This window comes from Miniopterus natalensis, chromosome 22 (assembly GCF_054644295.1).
Source record: "Miniopterus natalensis isolate mMinNat1 chromosome 22, mMinNat1.hap1, whole genome shotgun sequence".
In the NCBI taxonomy this organism is placed as follows: Eukaryota; Metazoa; Chordata; class Mammalia; order Chiroptera; family Miniopteridae; genus Miniopterus; species Miniopterus natalensis.
In genome coordinates, this window is record NC_142102.1 from 537,641 (window position 1) to 556,575 (window position 18,935).

Sequence of the window (18,935 nt, forward strand, 5' to 3'; positions counted from 1 at the left end):
CGCCCTCTAGGCTGGGCTTCCCCCTGTGGTCTGGGTTGGTTAATTTGCTATAATTACATTTGTTAATTAGTGCGCCAAGACATCTTCATTTTCGTAGCGCAGTGGGCCCGTGGGTTAAATAGATTAAGGATAATTCCCACGGCCCGCTTCCAGCAGAAATGGATGCTGAGGAGGAAGCGAGTTTATGCCCCGGGCCGCGGGCGCCTTTATTTGTGCGCACGTGGCGACCAGGGGGACAGGCCAGGGGAGCAGGCAGAGGCCCGCCCCCACGACGGTCAGCGGGCCCCGGCGCTCACCTGAGCGTGTAGAGGATCTTGCCGTCGTTCCAGATGCGCAGCAGCTGGTTGGGCGTGGTGATCCAGTGCGCCTCGGCCGTCTTGGAGTTGCGGAAGATGGTGTCGGGGATCCAGATGAGCCCCACCATGTTGCTGTTCAGCGTCAGGATCTTCATTGTGCTGTTGAACCGGAGGCGGCTGTCCGTCCAGGTCTGGGCAAAAAATATATCAATTTGGTATTCCTGAAACAGAGCAACGGGGCAGGGCGGTGCTGTTAGTGGGCTGTCGGGGACTTGGCTTCGTCCCCAGAGCTGCGGCTCTCCTGTGCGCGCGGCCTGCCCTCCCCACGTCTTTTCTTTTTCCTTTTTTGTTTTACAGAGAGTGTGAGAGGGAGGGAGAGAGAAACACCGACGCGGGAGAGACACATCCGCTGGTTGCCTCCCACAGGCCTCCCCGCCGGAATCGAACCCGGGGCCCTCGGTGCGCAGGCTGAGGCTCTGACCGCCGTGCGCACTGGCCAGGGCCCGTCCTTGCTCTCGGTGCTGGACGCAGCGCCTGGCTCAGCACCGCAAACACTCAGCACACGCGAGTCGAGGCTGTCGCTCAGCCTATAAACGCTCCGTACCCCTCAACTGTCACAAGCACGTGGCACGAGGGGCCCGCAGGCAGCTGGATGCATTTCAGAGCAAGTCCAGGCTTCACCAGGCAGCGGGACCTACGGGAGCCTCCACTCTCTCGTCTGTAAAATGGGTGGAAGAGTCGCGTCCACCTCCTAACGGGGTTATAGAGCGGGAAGGAAATGGCTTTGAAAGACCCCTCACGCCCGGCCTGGAACAAGCGACCAGCAAAGGTTGACGGACGGGACAATCACGGTCGTCTTCACGCAAGAGTCTTCTCAACACAACCCACTTCAGGAGGAACAGCCAGAGGAAGGCAGCAAGGAGCCACAGGGCCCACAGCCCCGCGGCACAGGCCGGTCCCAGCGGAGGGCGCAGGCCCGGCCCCGCACACCCAGCGCCGAGCGGTCCCCGCGCTCACAGTGACAGCGAGGCTTTGCTGTGACCCTCAGGCATCACAGAGGAAGTGACCGTGGAAATGGCCCTGACCGTGCCCGAGGGGCCTGCCCAGGACGCGGGTGGGTCTCTGTGCTTTCCCCCCTCTCCGGCGGAGCGTGCACCACCCAGGGGCACTGTGGGCATCAGGGACGAGCCTGCCCGGCCCGTGTGGCGCCGCTGGCTGGGCACCTCCTGGCACAGGGAGGCCGACGGTCCCGTTCCCGGTCAGGGCACATTCGGGAGGCGACCCGTCCACGTTTCTCTCTCACTGATATTTCTCTCTCTTTCCCTGCCCCTCTCTAAGCATGTCTTTGGGTAAGGAGTTTGAGGGAGACCCCCCTTTGTGGGAGACCCCGCTGCTCGCGGGGGGCGCGCTCTACAGGTGCAGGAGAGAGCGCCTTCCCTGCGCGAGGGAACCTGCTGTGTCCGCGCTGGGCTGCATTTCCTACTGGCTGGGACAGGTCTCCAGGACACCCCGCTTTGCGTGTCCTTCCAGAATGACAGTGACCCCCCGGGACCAGGCGCCGCTCAGAAGTGCTCACCCGCGCCCCAAAGGGAACCCCGAGGCCTTAGGGTGCAGGACCGGGCAGTAAGACTGCAGAGAAAGCTGCGTCGGGGGCCGAGTAAGCGAGATTTTGATTTTGTGTCGTTTGGTTTTTCCCCTGGAAGAACTGCCTTGGGCTCGCTCTCCTGTCACCGAGCTTGAAAATCAGGGTTTGCACTAACTGACTTTAGAGAGGGGGAGGGAGGGAGAAACTGATGGGCTCCCCCCTCATTTGGGGTCACTGCCTGACTCCTGGGTGTGCCCCAAGGGGACTGGGCCCGCAGCCCTGGCGTACGGGGCGACACTCCAGCCCATGGAGCTGCTCACACACGGGTGTCGGATGTGCTGCGAGAGGTGTTAACGGCGCCTATTGAAACTGCTGGAGCCAAGGGCACGGAGAAGCCCTTTCCAGCCTCACCGATGGGGACACCTCACATGCTGCAGGCCCAGGGAGTGCCAGGCGGCAACGGGACAGACACACGTGCCGGTGGCCAGCACCCCAGCCTCGGCCAGCACCCCAGCCTCGGCCGGCACCCCAGCGTCGGCCAGCACCCCCGTGTCGGCCAGCACCCCAGCATGGGCCAGCACCCCCGTGTCGGCCAGCACCCCCGTGTCGGCCAGCACCCCCGCGTCGGCCAGCACCCCAGTGTGGGCCAGCACCCCAGCGTCGGCGATCAGCACCCCAGTGTCGGCGATCAGCACCCCAGCGTGGGCCGGCACCCCAGCGTGGGCCGGCACCCCAGCGTCGGCCGGCACCCCAGCGTGGGCCGGCACCCCCGCGTCGGCCGGCACCCCCGCGTCGGCCGGCACCCCAGCGTCGGCCGGCACCCCAGCGTCGGCCGGCACCCCCGCGTCGGCCGGCACCCCAGCGTGGGCCGGCACCCCAGCGTGGGCCGGCACCCCAGCGTCGGCCGGCACCCCAGCGTCGGCGATCAGCACCCCAGCGTCGGCCAGCACCCCGTCGGCCAGCACCCCGTCGGCCAGCACCCCTGCCCCAGCGCATCGCTGCTGCTGCTGCTTCCCAGGGAGGACGCCTGACTCCGTCCTTGCCCACAGCCTCTGAAGCCGGGTGAAGGTGCCCCGCCTGTAAGGTAACGAGGACACCTGCCCACCGCGTTTTCTCAGCTGGGAAACCTCTGAGGGGGGTGAAGGGGTCCAACACACGGGACGGGAGACCGGAGGGTGGGAGTGGGCGCAGGGTGCCATATACTGATGATGGGTCATAGGACCGTGCACCTGAGACGTGTGTGTTATAACCAACGTTGCCCCAGCACAAGCATTTAAACATTAAAAACTTAAAAAACAATTGCATCTTCCACGAAAAAATGACTGCCGCTCACAGGAACTGCTCTGCTTCACGGCTGACGGACGCCAGGATGAGGCTGGTCGCCGTGGGTGACCACTCGTGCCCAAAATCAACTGCAAACCGCATTTGATCTCAGCCTTTGGGATTCCTTTTAAATGTTCAGACACAGCATGTCCTTAGCCCCGCGATCTCTACGTGACGTTCTGCCGATGTGGCCGCTCAATAAACACTAAGCAGCCCTGGGCGAGCGGACTGGCGGAGAAAAAAAGGAGATTCAACGGTAACAGACCTCACTCCTGCGTCCTAGGAGGCCGCCAGCGGTGTCGGCAAATGCAGTGTCAGCCCCGAGCTTGTCGCCCAGGGACAGACGGTCGACATCGCCCCTAAGTAGGCAAGCAGGCCCCACGGGGGCTTGGCGGGGGGCAGGCACTCTGCAAGGCCCGAGCACAGGGGTCGGGGTGCAGCGTGAGGGCAGAGGCCTCGCAAGCGCCTGCTTCCCGACAGCAAGAGGGCGGAGGGGCCTGGAAACAGTGATAAAGGCAGACAGAGGTTCCAACGGGAGCCAGCGGGCGGAAGCTCTGGCCTAGAAAGGTGACAATAAACAAATCGCAGCCCTGGCCAGCGTGGCTCAGTGGGTTGGGCGTCATCTGTGCCAGATCGACTGCCGGTCAGGGCACACGCCAGGGTTGTGGGCTCGATCCCCAGCAGGGGGCGTGCAGGAGGCAGCCGATCGATGTTTCTCTCCCTCCCTCTCCCTTCCCGTCTCTCTAAAATCGATAAAAACATATTAAAAAAAATAGATGCTCAGCATCATTAAAAAAAATAAATAAATCCAGAAATTGCAGAGTTTCCAGATCTGAGGTATTCAACTTGTACATTGCACCGTGTTCAGAAGTGTTCTGGCCTCTCTCCGGGCCGAGGCTACTGTGTAAGATGCTATTTTCATCCACTCACGGTAAAGGGAGCACTCGGCACAACTTGGAAAAGAGCTTATTTCTTCCCCCGGTGAGCTGACGGCTGTTACGTCACAGGTGTTACCGACGGCCTCCCCTGCTCTACAGTTTCTAACATTTCCAGTTCGCTTTTCTCTTCACCATCTATTTATTTGCTGACAGTTTTCATTTTAATATTTATTAAAAGGCTAATTGCAGCCGTTTGATTTAGTATTTTAGAGCAACCTGCCTCAGTGTTTGTAAGGTAACTGCAACACCTGTTTCGTAAGGCACGGGGCCTGGTCTTTCACTCTTGGCTAGCAGGCGCTGAAACGGTCACGGCTCCTCTTACGCCAAGCAAGGTTTGATTGGGGGCTTTATTTTAAAACTTGACGTTGTGAGACTCCAGGTGTTCCTTATATTCTACAGAAAACGTGCCCAGTTTGTTTTTAGCAGGCAACGGGCTGGTGCCAGCTGCAGGTTCCCAGCTGTTCCCTGAGCTCTGTACTTAGGACACGAGCCGCACGCGAGGGTGCTGGGCTTTCGCAGGGCCCTTCAGGGAGAGCCCAGGGGTGCCTGGGGCCCAGGCGGGGGTCTCTCGGGGAGCTCGGTTCTCAAAGTCTGTGCCGTGCTAACCGCGATGAGATCCAGGACTAAACACGGCCAGGTAAGACCTGGGATAGATAAACAGGTTTTATGGGGTCATTTTCTTGATCACGTTCCTGTCTGCGATCCACCCAGTGCTTTTTGAACTTTCTGAGTTGTCTTTGATGGACCCCTGGCCTGAAACGTGCGGCTCTACCACACACTCTCACGCCCTTGCCCTGGTGGAGGGGGGACAGGGAGAGAAAGATTGGGATTCGGCTCCAGGATGCAGAGCCAGCAAATGGAGGCGGCGCTCTGGCCGGTGTGGCCCAGTGGTTGGAATGTCGGCCTGGGCACCGAAGGGCCGCGGGTTCCATCCCTGGTCCCTGGCCCAGTTGGGGGTGCTTGCGGGAGGCAATCAATCGATGCCTCTCTCTCACCCCCTTCCCTCCCTTCCACTCTCTAAAAATCAATGGAAAAATATCCTTGGGTAAAGATTAACAAAAAAATAAAAAATGGAGAGGAGGGCCCTTCACTCTCAGACCTGTGGTTCGTCTGGGTTCCGGAAGCTTCCACGGCCACCACGTCAATGGAATTTCTTGGGGACTCAGGTGTAAAAGAATGGGGAAGGAAATGGGAAGGTTTCTATCCAACTCCTCCAGCCAGAAGCGAGGCTTATTTTAGAGGCTCTTTGCCTGGGGAACAGTTGTGACGTCCACACTTCAAGCCGCATTCCTAATTATCTGCAAACACCAACAGCTGCGTGTGTCCTTTCCAGCAATTTCCCTGCTTTAGAGGCTGGATTCAGGGTGGGCCTATTTCTATTGAGCTTTTACGCCTCTGTAGACTTTGGGATTGCAGCCCCAAATTTGCAGGTTTTACCAGACGCCCTCTTGGAGAGCCCTGGACTCCAATTTCCGTCCCAACCCTGTAGGGCCGGCTGGAGGTCCTGCTCCGAGTCTCAGCTGGCGACAGGCTCTTCGGGAAGCAGCAGATGCTCCCGACGCTGTGTCTGAATTGTGCTCCACCCCAACCCCTCATTTGCTTTATTTCACGGCGTCCATGCACTCAGACACACACACATGCAATTTTCTTCTTTGTTATCTTTTATGTTGTCTGTTTCCCTTGAGCTCCTTTGTGTTTGAACCGGGTCTTGGACGTACTAGCTGCTCAGTAAACATGTGCCCGCTTCACTGCAAACTGGGCGCGAACGACCCTGAGGTGTCGTCCAGCTCTCGGGTCCTTCCCTCCTCCTGCTTCTCTCTCTCCTCTCCCCCCAGCCCACGGCTACATTAATTACACTGTTCTTTTTTTTTTCCAATCAGGTCTTTGCTGTGAAGTGTCGCAGTTCTATCAGGCTCCCTCCATGCATCTAAATCGATTCTACTTGCATCGCCCCTCTAACGGCTCCTTTTTCCTTCCCTGGTAGCCACCCTCTGACCCTAGTCTTTGCAACAAATACATGCAGGGAGTTTGCTCTGAATTTTGTAGCAAAAAACGCAACCCTAGGAGCAGTGAGTAACCCCAGCTTCCACATGTCAGCCCCCAGGACCTCGGTGGTCTTTTCCGTGAAGGTGCTTCAGTGTCCTGTGCTTCAAGCCGCTAGTCCAGGATGAAGGTTTCCTGTATTTCTACTCCTATAAAGTTACTGACTGATACCGATATCACGGGGGGGGGGGGGGGGGGGGGGGAGCATTGTCTACCCACAGCAGTAGCCGATCTCCCTGTTGCTATGGAAATAGCCCCGATTTACGTTCCCTTTGTCCCTTGTCTAGAAGCACCTCTGGCTGCTGCTGTTAGAGAGTCTGCGTCCTGGTAGCTATAGTAACAGCCCGCAGAGTCGCTCTCACATCCCCGCTCCTCCGCCGTCTCTGCACACCCGGACACAGTCCCCATTTCAGGCAGCCAACACGGTTATCATCTAGGACATAATTAGGGTCAGGTAACCTGTTCTAATCTCAGTGGGCGCACGGCTCAGCGCTGGAGGTGCCGGCCACCTGGAGGCACCACGTGCCTCCCCTCTCTCACACGCACACACACGCGAGTGCACATACAATCTAATTCATAACCAAATTCATTAGGCACAGAGGGGGGCCACGCAAAAGGAAGAGCAGAGCCCCCTCCCCGTGGACGGCTGTCCCCGGAGCGCCCAGACCCGCATGTGCGCGGTGGAACTGAATGACGTCACTCTTTCAGCTTTGCCCCAAATGCACATTTGTTTCTCACTTCACCTTAAAGGTGTCCAGTAGAGTATTACAAAAGGACAAGATGTTTATTTTCTGTAGAATGTTTTCCCTCCGTGAGAAACTTCTGACGGGGACTGTGTCGTCCAGCGTTTCATCGTGAAGCGAGCGGAAGCTGGGGTTTCGAAATGAGCACATCGGCTGCCAAGTTGACGGATTTCACTGAGGCTCAATGACGAGGGCAGAGCCTGCGGAAGGGAATGACTGTCATGATGGATGCCGAGCACGGGAGCCAAGGTCAGGCTGATACATCATCTGGGCACAGCGACTTACAAAGCATCGAGACTCACAATAATCGGCAATAAAGTTAAGATAGCCTCCTAAAAATGTAAGGGACACCTAAAGTTTCATGGACAGCCGCACCAAGGCCATTGCTCGTGGGTCTCCTTTCACAAGTATGGGTTATTTTTAACTTTAATCAGCTATGGAAGGTTGCCAAATATGTTGGGAATTTTAGTACAAATAGCTTGCCAATGAATTATAGGTGTGCAGTGGGCTGTCCCACCCACGTGTCCGTGGCTGTAATATTCACACAAGGACGAAATCACCTAATGACACGCATCCGAGAGCACATCCCATCACTAATCTGTCAGAACGCCTGTTCCCATCCTGCAGGCAGGTCAGGGAGCCGAGTCCATCACTGGATGGACTTCCCACACTATAGCAGACAGACGGAAGTGCCAGTGGGCTCGAAGATAGATTGTCCAGAGTGAATAATAAAGAAAATAAAGTAAAATAAAAATGTACCAAGACTTAGGGACTTGTGATATCCCAACAACTGCGTAAGTGGAGTCTAAGGGGAAAGGAGGAGAGAGGCGGAATGAGCAGAAAATGATGGAAGAAATAAGGTTCAAATAGCCAACCTGGACAAAAGAAAAAAATCACATACTTATGAAGCGCAGGAAACTCCAAGCATGATAAATAGGAACAAGGTCTTGTACATCAGAATCAAACTGGTAAAGCCACAGGTAAAGAAAAAATCTTAACGTAGTAGAAATAAAAGACATACTATGTACAGGGAGTAATGACTGCACAGATTGCTGACTTCACCTCAGAACTATGGAGGCAAGAGAACAGTGGAGCATCCTTCAAGTGCTGAGCGAAAACTCTCAGCTAAGAATTCTAGAGGAGACAAAACATCGTTCAAAAATTTATGCAAGGAGATTCAGGTAAAGAAAACTGAAAGAATTCATTGCTAACAGACTTGAACTACAAGATAGGATAGTGGGAATTCTTTAGGCTCAAGATAAATGATCACATATGAAAACTTGGAAGAGCCTCAGAAATGATACATATCTGTGCAAACAAAACCACTGAAGTTTATATTTTTCTGGTTAATTTCTTTATAAAACATATGGCAGTTCTGAGCAACGGTTTTACCCTCCCATGTGTAATATGTGCAGATACAATACGTACAACAACTACAGCGTAAAGTGCAGTGGAGAGAGGTAAACAGTTATGAGTTTGAGATTTTTACATTTATATGAAGTTCTACAACCTTAATTATAAAGACAGTACGAAAACTTAAGGATGCCTATTTTAATTCCTAGAGCAAAGTCTGAAATGTACTGCAAAATACTGTACCTGAAACAACCTGAAAATAAAGTTGGATTCTAACAATATTAAAATAATGCCCAAAAATGTAGGAATGAAGGAACAGAGGAACGTAAGTCAGGGTAACAGGGAAATTTACTGATGGGTGTCTTTCCCCCCCTCCCCCCCTTCTCTATTCCCTCTCCCCCCGTCCCCTTCCTCTTTTTTTCTTGGCAAGTCAGTAATTGCTGACTCAAGTGACCTCTGCTCCAAGGCCCCTGTCCATGACCTTGTCTTACTTCTCTGTGCACATGGGTGCAGCTGGGAGCGTGGAGCTGGGCTGACAGCTGCAGGAAAGGTGCCGTGGGCTGTCCCATCAGCTGTGCGAATCTGAAGATGCCCCTGGCAATCCTGCAGAGTTTTTAGGTACAGAGTCAGTTAATGGGACTAAAAATGGGGAGATGGAAAGAACTGACACCAAGTTCAGGAGCGCGCTCGATTCTGCACAGAGCAGTGTAGGTAGGAACCAGGAAGCAAACAAAAGTGATGTCAGTTTGGTATCAGGTAATCTATTTTTTTGTTTCAAGGAAATCTAAATGAAATAATAAAACATAAATACTCTCTCCCCTCTATCTTAAAATTGTTTGAAATGATTGACAAATTGATTTTTTAAAAGACCTTTGTAAGACGACAACATTTACACAATTAACCAAATTGAAGACTTAAGTAGAGAGCCTTTGACCCAGGGTATCACTGAAAATAAACACACAAAATAGCAGTTGTCAAGGATATCAGGAAATGTTTTTGTTTTTTTTTAAATGGTTTTATTGACTTTTTAGAGAGAGAGGAAGGGAAAGGGAGGGAGGGAGGGAGATAAACATTGATCGGCTGCCTCCTGCATTCGCCCTTGCTGGGGATCAAACCCGAAACCCGGGTTTGTGACTATGCCCTGACCGGGAATCGAACCGGCGACCTCTCGGTGTAGGGACGACCCCCAACCGACCCGCCAGGGCAGGAATATAGTCTTCACAGCATCTCAGCTCCATTTATCAGAAAGGTCACAGAGCTCACACACACATTCACCATTCATGACTCAGCCCCCAAGACGGGACGACGGGAGCTCTTTCAGGACTCTGCCCCACTAATATTTTATTTTCCGTGGCCTGTTTCATAGGCTGACCTATGGAGATCTGTTCAGGAAGAGAGAGTGTCTACGGAGAGAGCGCACTTCTCAAGGCCACAGGAAGATGAGGCACGAGGAGATGAGACCCGCACCCAAGCCCACTCAGCTTGCGTTCTTTGTATTAGAAACCATGTTGTTTATCGAAACATCATGCAATTTGAAGCCTTTTAAAATATTTTCAGTATGGCCGAGGACAGGTCAGCAGTTGTTTAAATGATCTTTTCTCTTTTCTCACTTACGAAAGGCAATGAGTGAGTAGGGTTGATGGCCAAAGTCTGCTGATGGATGTCACGCCTGTTAAATGACAGAGACGCTGCTGAACACTAAACAGCTGCTCCTCACTGAACTGAAACCTAATAAAACGGGGATCTGACTTGGACATTTCATTCAGGTCACTGAGGCTGAATTTCAGAAGGAAGTAAATACAAAATGTGTGAGGTCTAGTTAATCAAACCAAAATCGTTAAGACGGTAGATGGTTCCGAAAGGGAGAAAGGGCTGATAAATGGCTTCATCGGAAAAGGTATTTGTTACTGTTAGCAGCTCATCTGCTGAGGTAAGTCCTCGGGTGCAAGCACCTGAGATGCTCGTCCAGCATCCCGAGTGATTTAGCACTTTTACAATATGCATCCTGGACTCAAATCTGTGGAAAGACGAGGCAGCCCTGGGCGGCAGCTCAGTCGGTTAGAGCGCCGTCCCCATAAGCCAAGGCTGCAGGTTCGACCCCCGGTCAGGGAACACACGAGTCAACCGTAAATAAGTGGGGCAACAAATCGATGTTTCTCTCTCAAATCAATCGATCGATAAAAAATTTAAAACATAATATACAGGAAAGATAAGGTAGCCCTAGCCAGTCTGTCTCGGTGGTTAGAGCACTGGCCCACGGACTGAAGGGTCCTGGGTTCGATTCCAGCCAAGGGCACGTACCTGGGTGGCAGGCTCCATCCCTGGCCCTAGTCTGGGGCGCCTGCGGGAGGCAACCCATTGATGGGTCTCTCACATCGATGCTTCTCTCTCTCTCTCCCTCCTTACACCCTTTCTGAAAAGCAATGGATAAAAAGCAGCCTCGAGTGAGGATTAGAAGTAAAAAGGTGGGGTGAACCCCTTACTTTAAGCCTGTGCCTATGATCTCGGCCACTGTCACCTGCACCAGCTTCACGCCCTTCGTCCCTTCTCTCGTGACCGTCTCACCCCAACCGTTCAATGTACGCGCATCCGAGTGTGTGTGTGTTTGCCCCAGACGCGACCTGCCTGCGGACAGTCCCTGGTCTAACCGTGCCGCCTCCAATGTTCTGCCTTTACCCACACATGTGAACACCTCTTTGTAAACGGCCCCCGTATTATGACCTAACCAGACTTTCATTCTCATCTTAACGTGATAAAGCTCCCGAGACAGGCGGCTTGTGACAGACGGGCGTGTCCCAGAGGCAGGGTGAGGACAGCTCCTGCGGCCTCGGGGGGAGCCATCTGAGTTCTGGGGTGCGGGGGCCCTGCTGATTAAACAGCCGGAATCTCCTTACGGAGCTGGCTCTGTCCCGTTACGAACAGGACTCAGGAGCCGTTTGCTGATGGACTGCCTGGCACCTAATCTCTTTCAATTATTTTTAAATTTCAGGATTAAAATTCAAACTCTTCAGCTTACAAGTGCTATTACAGATGGATTTCGGGGAGAAAATGGGAGCCATCTGTAATACTGTCAACAATAAAAGTAAATAAAAATGGATTTTATGGGTTCCAATTTAATCTATTGACGGTGGCACTTCTTTTTTGATTTTTCATGGGGAAAATCTTAACTGATTTACGTCTCAGGAAATTTTCAATATACTGTCAGGACTCGATTCTTTCTCTCCCTTTCTATTTGTTCATTGGCCACAGTTCCTAAATTCACCAAACGGTAAATCCCATCCCATAATTTAAAATATTAAGGTGATAACAAAAATAAAATACAAGTTAAATGAAGTTCCATCTCGTGTGTTTTCCTGGGAGGCATCTTGTAGGGCTGAGCTGGCCCGGCCCGTCCACCCTTGGCCTGCACCCCGACAGCTCCCTCACCAGCTCCAGCCCCCTCTGTAAAACGAGGGGCTGGACAAGACCACCCCAAAGATTCCAGCCAGGCCCCTGGCTGTCTGGCTCTCTGATTAGTGCTCTATGCTGTGACTGTCACTCATTTTACTACTTTCCGTGTGAGTGCTGACGATGTACAATGTAGGTGATGATAGAAGTACCTCGAGTCCCCGAAGGCAGCACAAATTCACTGACCTTTAACCATTAACACCAAATGAATTTTTCTTGGTGCACTAATGGTTAAAAAATGTGATTATAACACTGGACAAAATCCACATTTTATTAAATGAAGCCTTCGCATGTGACAGTCAAGCTTGGGTGAGCTCCTGATTGATAAGACCTGTTTGCTCGCTCAGTGGTCCGCTTGATGAAATCAATTTTACACATGGTTTTACATCCAAGCTTTTGGTTATTTTAAATTTTTTAATTAATATTTGGAGGGAGGGAGGGAGAGAAACATCCATCAGTTGCCTCCCACGCACACTCCAAATGGGACTGGAACCCACAGCCTTTCGGTCAGTGTACAGGATGACGCTCCAACCTGAGCCGCACTGGCCAGGGCGAAGCTTTTGGTGATTTTTAAAATTATACCTGCCAGAGCCGTCGGAGCCCTTGAGGAGAACGGCTGTAAGGAAAGAAAGGAAACGCTGAGCCAGGCGTTATTTCACCTGCCCGCTGGGCCCGCAGTGTCTCCAAACGCTGAAGAAGGAAACTGCACTATTCTATCGGAGTCACTGCTCCCAGACGCTTCAGAGGCGGGGAAGATGCCCCGTCCCAGTGGCCCCTGCCTCCATCCCCACGCAGGGGCAGCCTCGCGGCTTGTGTCCTCACAGCAGCCCTCCTGGGACAAACAGGAGGCAGGACAGACGGGCCCGAGAGGAGAGGTCAGAGGTCAGGAGCTTCAACCCAGCCGACCCAGCGCCAGCTGGGACAGGCTTTTTCCTTAGACTTTTAGGGCAAGAACAGCAGCGCCCCCTGTAGGAGAGGCGGGTGCTCCGCATGCGGCAGGCTCCCCCCATGGAAGATGCTGGGACCCGCTTGACGAGTGAGCGAAAGGTGGGGGCAAACCTGCAGGACAACGGAGCCATCTGAACGTGTGTTCACAAACCACGGGTGCCAAACACGGGAAGCAAAGATTTATAAACCTGACGGGAGACAGAGACGCATCTACTGCTAGAACTGGAGACTTCAGCGCTCCTCTCCCAACGTGCAGGGGACAGCTAGTCAAAAATTAGTGTGGAGAGCCCGGCCCGTGTGGCTCAGTTGGTTGGGCATAATCCTGGGCACCAAGAGGTCTCTGGTTCAGTTCCCGGTCAGGGCACATGACTGGGTTTGGGGCTTGATCCCCAGTAGGGGACGTGCAGGAGGCAGCCGATGGATGTTTCGCCCTTCCTCGCTCTGAAATCAATAAAAAATTTTAAAAAATAATTTTAAAAAACCCCAGCAGTGTATACAAAGTATTATGTACCACAGCCAAGAGAATTTTCAGAAATGCAGTAAAATCATGAAAAAAGAAATAAATACGAATCTAATAAAACCTGTATGAGACGTGTACACTGAAAACTACAGAGGGCTGATGAAAGAAATCAGAGAGCTGAGTAAATGGAGAAACGTATTGGGATCATGGGCTGGAAGCTTCGATATTTTCAGCTGCCAATTCTTTCCAGATCGATCTGTAAGTTTAATACAGTTTTGATCAAACTCCTACAGATATAGAAGTTTCTTCTAAATTTGTATGGAAAGGTGAATAAATGAGAACAGTAAAAACACTTTTTAAAACAAAAAGCAGTGGGAGGAATCGTTACACTGATTTTAAGATTTCCTGTACGACTGCAGGAATCAGGACAGAGTGGCACTTGGAAGAGCAGAAGCAGATCGAGGGAACCAAACAGAGAACCCACAAATGAGCCCCCAAACATACGACCAACTGATTTTGTACAAAAACACAGAAGCAATTCATTCGAGGAAAATCTTTTCAATTTATGGTGCTGGTGCAATTCATTGGCCATAGGAAAAAAAATGAACCTAAATCAAAGCCCTACACTTTATACAAAAATTAGTTAAATGTTGGCCTGGCCGGTGTGGCCCAGTGGTTCTGTGAGAGGAGTAAGGTTGAGACACCTGCAACCAGACCAATGAAGAGAGAGAAGACACCAATTAGCTGTGACAAACAGTTCTACTCATGTTAAAAAGGTAGTAAGAAAATACTACAAATAACTTTCTGCCAATTAACATCTGAGATGAAGCCAGCAAATTCCTTAAAAGACACCAACTGCCAAATTTCAATAAAGAAACAGATAATCTGAGTATTTCTGTATTTTAAAATTCAACTTTCAGTTAAAATTATTCCCATAAGAAGTCCAAGCCCAGATGGTTTTACTGGTGAAGTATTTGTAGACGACCTAAAGGTATAATATAATATAATATCAAGGTTGCTGGATACAAGATAAATGTACGAAAATATATTGCATTTGTATATATTAGCAACCGATTTGAAAATTCAAAAGCAATGCCGTTCACAACCCCATCGAGTATATGGAATTATGGGTGTAACTGTGACAGAGGATGTGAAATACATGTTCTGTGAGAAGCACCGAGCATTGCCGGGAGGGTTTTTTTTAAACTGACAAACTCCTTCTAAAACCCTATCGGGCTACAAAGCACCTGTACTGGCCAATTTAACTTTGACAGAGAACAAAGGGGCAGGACCAAGATCTGCTTTCCATTTTTTTTCAGGTGCGGATGCTCAGCCTTCCCTCTCTAACCACAGGCCCGCTGGCCTGTCTCCCCAGGGGTCCCCAAGTCCACGTCTCCGCACACCTCTGCTGTTGCCTCCAAACAGGGCACCCCCGCCTCTGCGCCCCGCCCTTGCCCGCAGGGCCTGGCTCCCCTCCCGCGTCAGCTCCTCACTGCCCGAGACTCCTCTCCACCTGCCCCGGGTCAGGCCAGGTCCTCCGGCGCCCGACGTTGTCCTGCACTTGCTACCGCGGCGATTTCCTAAGCAGCCGTCTGTCCCGTGCTTCCCTCAACGTGGGGCCACGCTCACCGTCTCGGCATGAAGCACGGCCCAGCGTATAAATGGATTTGCGAATATTTAAGAAATCGGGACTGGACACCACTAACTGGACAGAAATGAATCCTAGGCAGAGAATTTTTGGTTTGTAAATGGAAAACAAAAGTGATTCCTGCCCATAGAAAGACGACGAGTGCTTTAAATAGTTTGGCTTCCATCTGTGCCTCCGACGTTCCCATCTGCTCGCAAAGTGGCTAACGACATGCTTCATTTGCTCGTCTGAAGACGCCGGCAAGTTCCGATCTCTCAGCGTGGGAGACATGCCCACGTCAGCGCCGGCGTCACTCCCGTCCTAGGCTGGCCGGCTGGAGGAAGGTGGGGCCTGGGGCTGCACAGTCGGGACCACGCATTTCAAGTTAATTTCCTTGGGACTCAATGCGGCTTCCCCGCTGGGGTCGAGGTCAGCGTATCGCTCAAGGAGACGCCACCCGGGCCCCGACGGGGTGCCTGTTTCTCCGTCAGCCTCGCAGCGCGCTGCCAGCGACACCCTTCAGGGAAGGCGTGGCCCGCCGCCCTGGTCCTCGCGGCGGATGCCCAGGCACGCGCACTCCGTGCCAGCCCCTGGCTCTGGTGAGTGGGCCGATAACCCCATTTCCAAAGACGAATGTGCTCCCCAGGGACCCTTGGCTGTGAACGGAACGAGAGCCCAGACCATTCAAAACTCGTAGCTCTCACCTGGGCCGCACGGATCCAACGATCGACTGCGGAAATGCGTGTTTCTTTTGTGCAGAAAATAGCACCGTGAAGAAAGGGAAAGAAGGCATATAATTTAGTGGCCTCCTTGTTTTCTTAAAATTATTGGCTAATTTTAAGAAGAGGAAATGCATGTTTCTTTTGTGTAGAAAATGGCACTAGAGAGATGAAGGGACAGAGAGAAGACATATAATTTTGTGGACTCCATTTTCTCGAAATTACTTGCTAATTTTAAAAGAACGCTTATTAAGCTCCTTTCTAGTGAGTCACCTGTCCTTTGGTTCCACACATGCATCCCTAGGAAGTTCCCAAATTGCTGAAGACGATACTTAAATAGGGGAAGGACATGTGTCCCACCTCAGATAATCAGGATGACACGCGGGAGTGAACCTAGCAGCGTCCTCAGTGCTCAGCTGGGGGCCGGGTGGGTGATGGGGGCAGGGAGGAGACACCCAGGTGTCACTGCCCTGACCAGGTGCAGCTAGTCCTCAGAAGGACGCGTTCATCTAACGGGAGGTGGGGGTCCGGGGAAGAATCGCGAAGACCCACTATGAAGCTACACGTCTTACATCCTTGCTCCGCAACTGTGTCCTTGGGAGCAGGGGCTACGCTGACGGCTCTGGTGGCTGGTGCCCAGCTTCACGGGGAGACAGTGCCACCAACGGCCTCCAACTCACCTCAAAACAGAAAACAGATGACGACCCACAGAAAGCCCCTCGCAGCTCCGAGGGGCTCGGCGCTCTCACCTGGCGCGCGGGTGTCTTGCTGCTGCCCGGGTGGGGTGCACAGGGGTGGGGCTGGGGCCACCGCCTGCCATGCTATGTGAGAGCAACATCGATCGACTGCCTCCTGCACACCCCTGCTGGGTATCGGGCCTGCAACCCTTCGGTGCTCGACCCACTGAGCTCACCGGCCAGGACACAGCTCCTCTGAGGAGCGTACGTGAGGCCCTGAGAAACCCTAACGGTTACAGGTGTCCCCTGTGGTCCAGGACACCCAGGTTCAAGAATTTCTCCTGACCTCCTCCCCGAAAGCGTCTGCTTGAGGCCGTGGGGGTCACTGTCACTTTTACGGCCCACCTCACACTTGCCACAGGTCTCAGTGTCTCCGACAGTCTTGAGTTGTGTCTGGTTACACTCCATTCTACGGGATAAATTCTAACTGTCACTATTTGCAGGCAAACGATGTGTGCCCCTCACGCGATACCCACCCAGGACATGGACTTGTCAGTCTGTCCTCAAGTTGCCACGGCTCACCGCCTGACTGACGTGCCCCTTAGGGATGAGGACACAGGCCCCCGAGGCTCTGACGGCCCTGCCGCCAAGGTCTACAGAAGCCAGTCTCCCTTTCCCTTCCTTCTCACCTAAAGCTCTCTTGTATTTTGGGGTCACCAGTGGGATCCTCAAACGCTCTGCAGATCCCTGATGTGAATATTTTACCTCGTTCTTGGTGCCAACGATGGGACAAGAGCCAGACGTCAGGCCTCTGTGTGGCCGCACAGCCCAGGCCCCGAGACTGAGATGGGATTAACTCGCGCCAATCCGGACGCTGGGCACGCCCGTGTGTGAGCATGAGGCTGGTTTCTCTCCGACCGCGGGATGGGCAGTCCCGGGTGGGAAGCAGAGGGTGGCCGGCTCGTCTGCCGAGAGCCCACACCGGGCTCAGCCGTGACCCGACGGAGCACGACGGGCGGCAGGAGCCACCGACACGGGGATATGGGACCGTTCCGAGGAGGACGGGGTGCCCTCCAAAGCAGTGATGCCGAGAGATGATTTCGAGGGAAGCGCCTGCCTGCAGGCCCTCGGCCCCGACGGCAGAGAGCGGGACGGCAAGGCGGCGGGAGCTGTGCTTCTGAATGATGAAGGGCTGTGCATCCCCGCGAGCTGGAGCGGCGAGCGGAAATGCCCGCGGCGCTGGTGAGCCCCCCGTGTTTCAGACTCCGTGAGTGGTCGCCTGCTCACAGCGAGCCAGGCACCGGTTTGGGGGGTATTTTTGTGTCTCTTAAAACACGCACCTTTTTTCTTTAGTGTCACGGTCGGGGTTAATCACGAGGGAAATCGGGGGTTTTCAGCACCGGTGGCGCTGGGGAAGGTCACGGGGACGAGTCGTCAGAGGGGGGGAGAGGGGACTCACCAATGGTGGCACCACAGACGTGCCCCAGGAGCGTTTCTGCAGGGGGACAGGCGTGACAGGTGCCGTGAGACCGAGGATTAGCAGAGGGCAGCGGAGGGCTTGACCGAATGGCCAGGCTCCAGGCTCGCGGGAGACAGTGGTGTGTCGGGGAGTTTAACGGGCAGGATAAGCGTGTGCACACGTGTGTGAGCGAGAACCCTCCCGAAACAGGCGCAGGCGCAGGCGGCCTGGTGACTGACCTTCAGGCCACCCGGTTGGCCGCGTGCGGCCTTCCGTATTTGTACGGCAGGAAGAAGCGTGCTTTTCATGGCAGGGCTTTGCGAGCTGCTGCGTAACAACCAGAACTCGACAACCACAATATCTAACTCGGTCTGTCGTCTTAATTCAAAGCAACTAACGACTCGAGGTTCCGAATCCTGAGGCACTGAGCCAGAGTTATGCCTTAACTCGAACATCTCGCCCAATTTAAAATTCCTTAAAGCCAATTTAAGAATAAAAAAGCTAAAAAAAAAAAAAAGAATAAAAAAGCTAAGAAAGCTCTGCTAGGCAGTTTCCCTAAAAGAAAAGTCAGATAGATAACATTATTATATTAGTGGCCTCTACGTGTTAATCAATGATGCCCAACCTTTATTTATTTACTTATTTATTTTTTATTTTATTTTTTAGAGACAGAGGAAGGGAGAGGGAGAGAAAGAGAAACATCAATGTGAGAGGGACACACTGACTGGCTGCCTCCCGCATGCGCCCCAACTGGGGACAGAACCTGAAACCCTGACTGGGAATCGGTGACCCCGAAACCGGCGACCTTTCGGTGCACAGGACGACACTCAACCAACTGAGCCGCACGGGCCAGGGAATGACACCCGACCTTTGCAGCACAACCACCTGGTCCTCGATTTACCTGTGTACCTCTGACATCAGTCTGCATTTGAAAACGGAACAAGTACATGTGTAAAACGTGATTATTCATAGAATGATGACAAGCTCCAGCCACATTCATCCACCCTGACTCATTTTTATGCTGCATGATCCTGGAACTGAACTCCCCTCAACATGCTGACATCGGTGTATTTTTTCCTAACGAAAAAGGAGACTTGGAGAGAGATGCACCCACGCTGCAGCAGGACCCCGGAGAGCCGCCCGTCTGTCCGCAGCCTTCTGAAGACGGACGTTAGGGAAATCTGACTGCAGGTAGATGATTCTCAGTAATTTCAGCAACTCCTGGGTATATCTGCTCACACATAAGCAATACCATTCATGGAGAGATCATTAAGTACTTGACAACCGGGTTACACTCATCCCCCTTTATCCGAGGGG

At 52.9% G+C, this 18,935-nt stretch overlaps 1 protein-coding gene across 1 annotated transcript in view; it reads right to left on the reverse strand.

Annotated features, from left to right (window-relative positions):
• The window catches only part of GABRG3 (gamma-aminobutyric acid type A receptor subunit gamma3), a 209,982-nt gene that overhangs the window by 82,504 nt on the left and 108,543 nt on the right, over window positions 1–18,935 (reverse strand). The window contains exon 4 of the mRNA XM_087829179.1: window positions 297–517. Coding sequence (XP_087685305.1) covers window positions 297–517 — 221 coding nt within the window. The remainder of the gene's footprint in view (window positions 1–296; window positions 518–18,935) is intronic.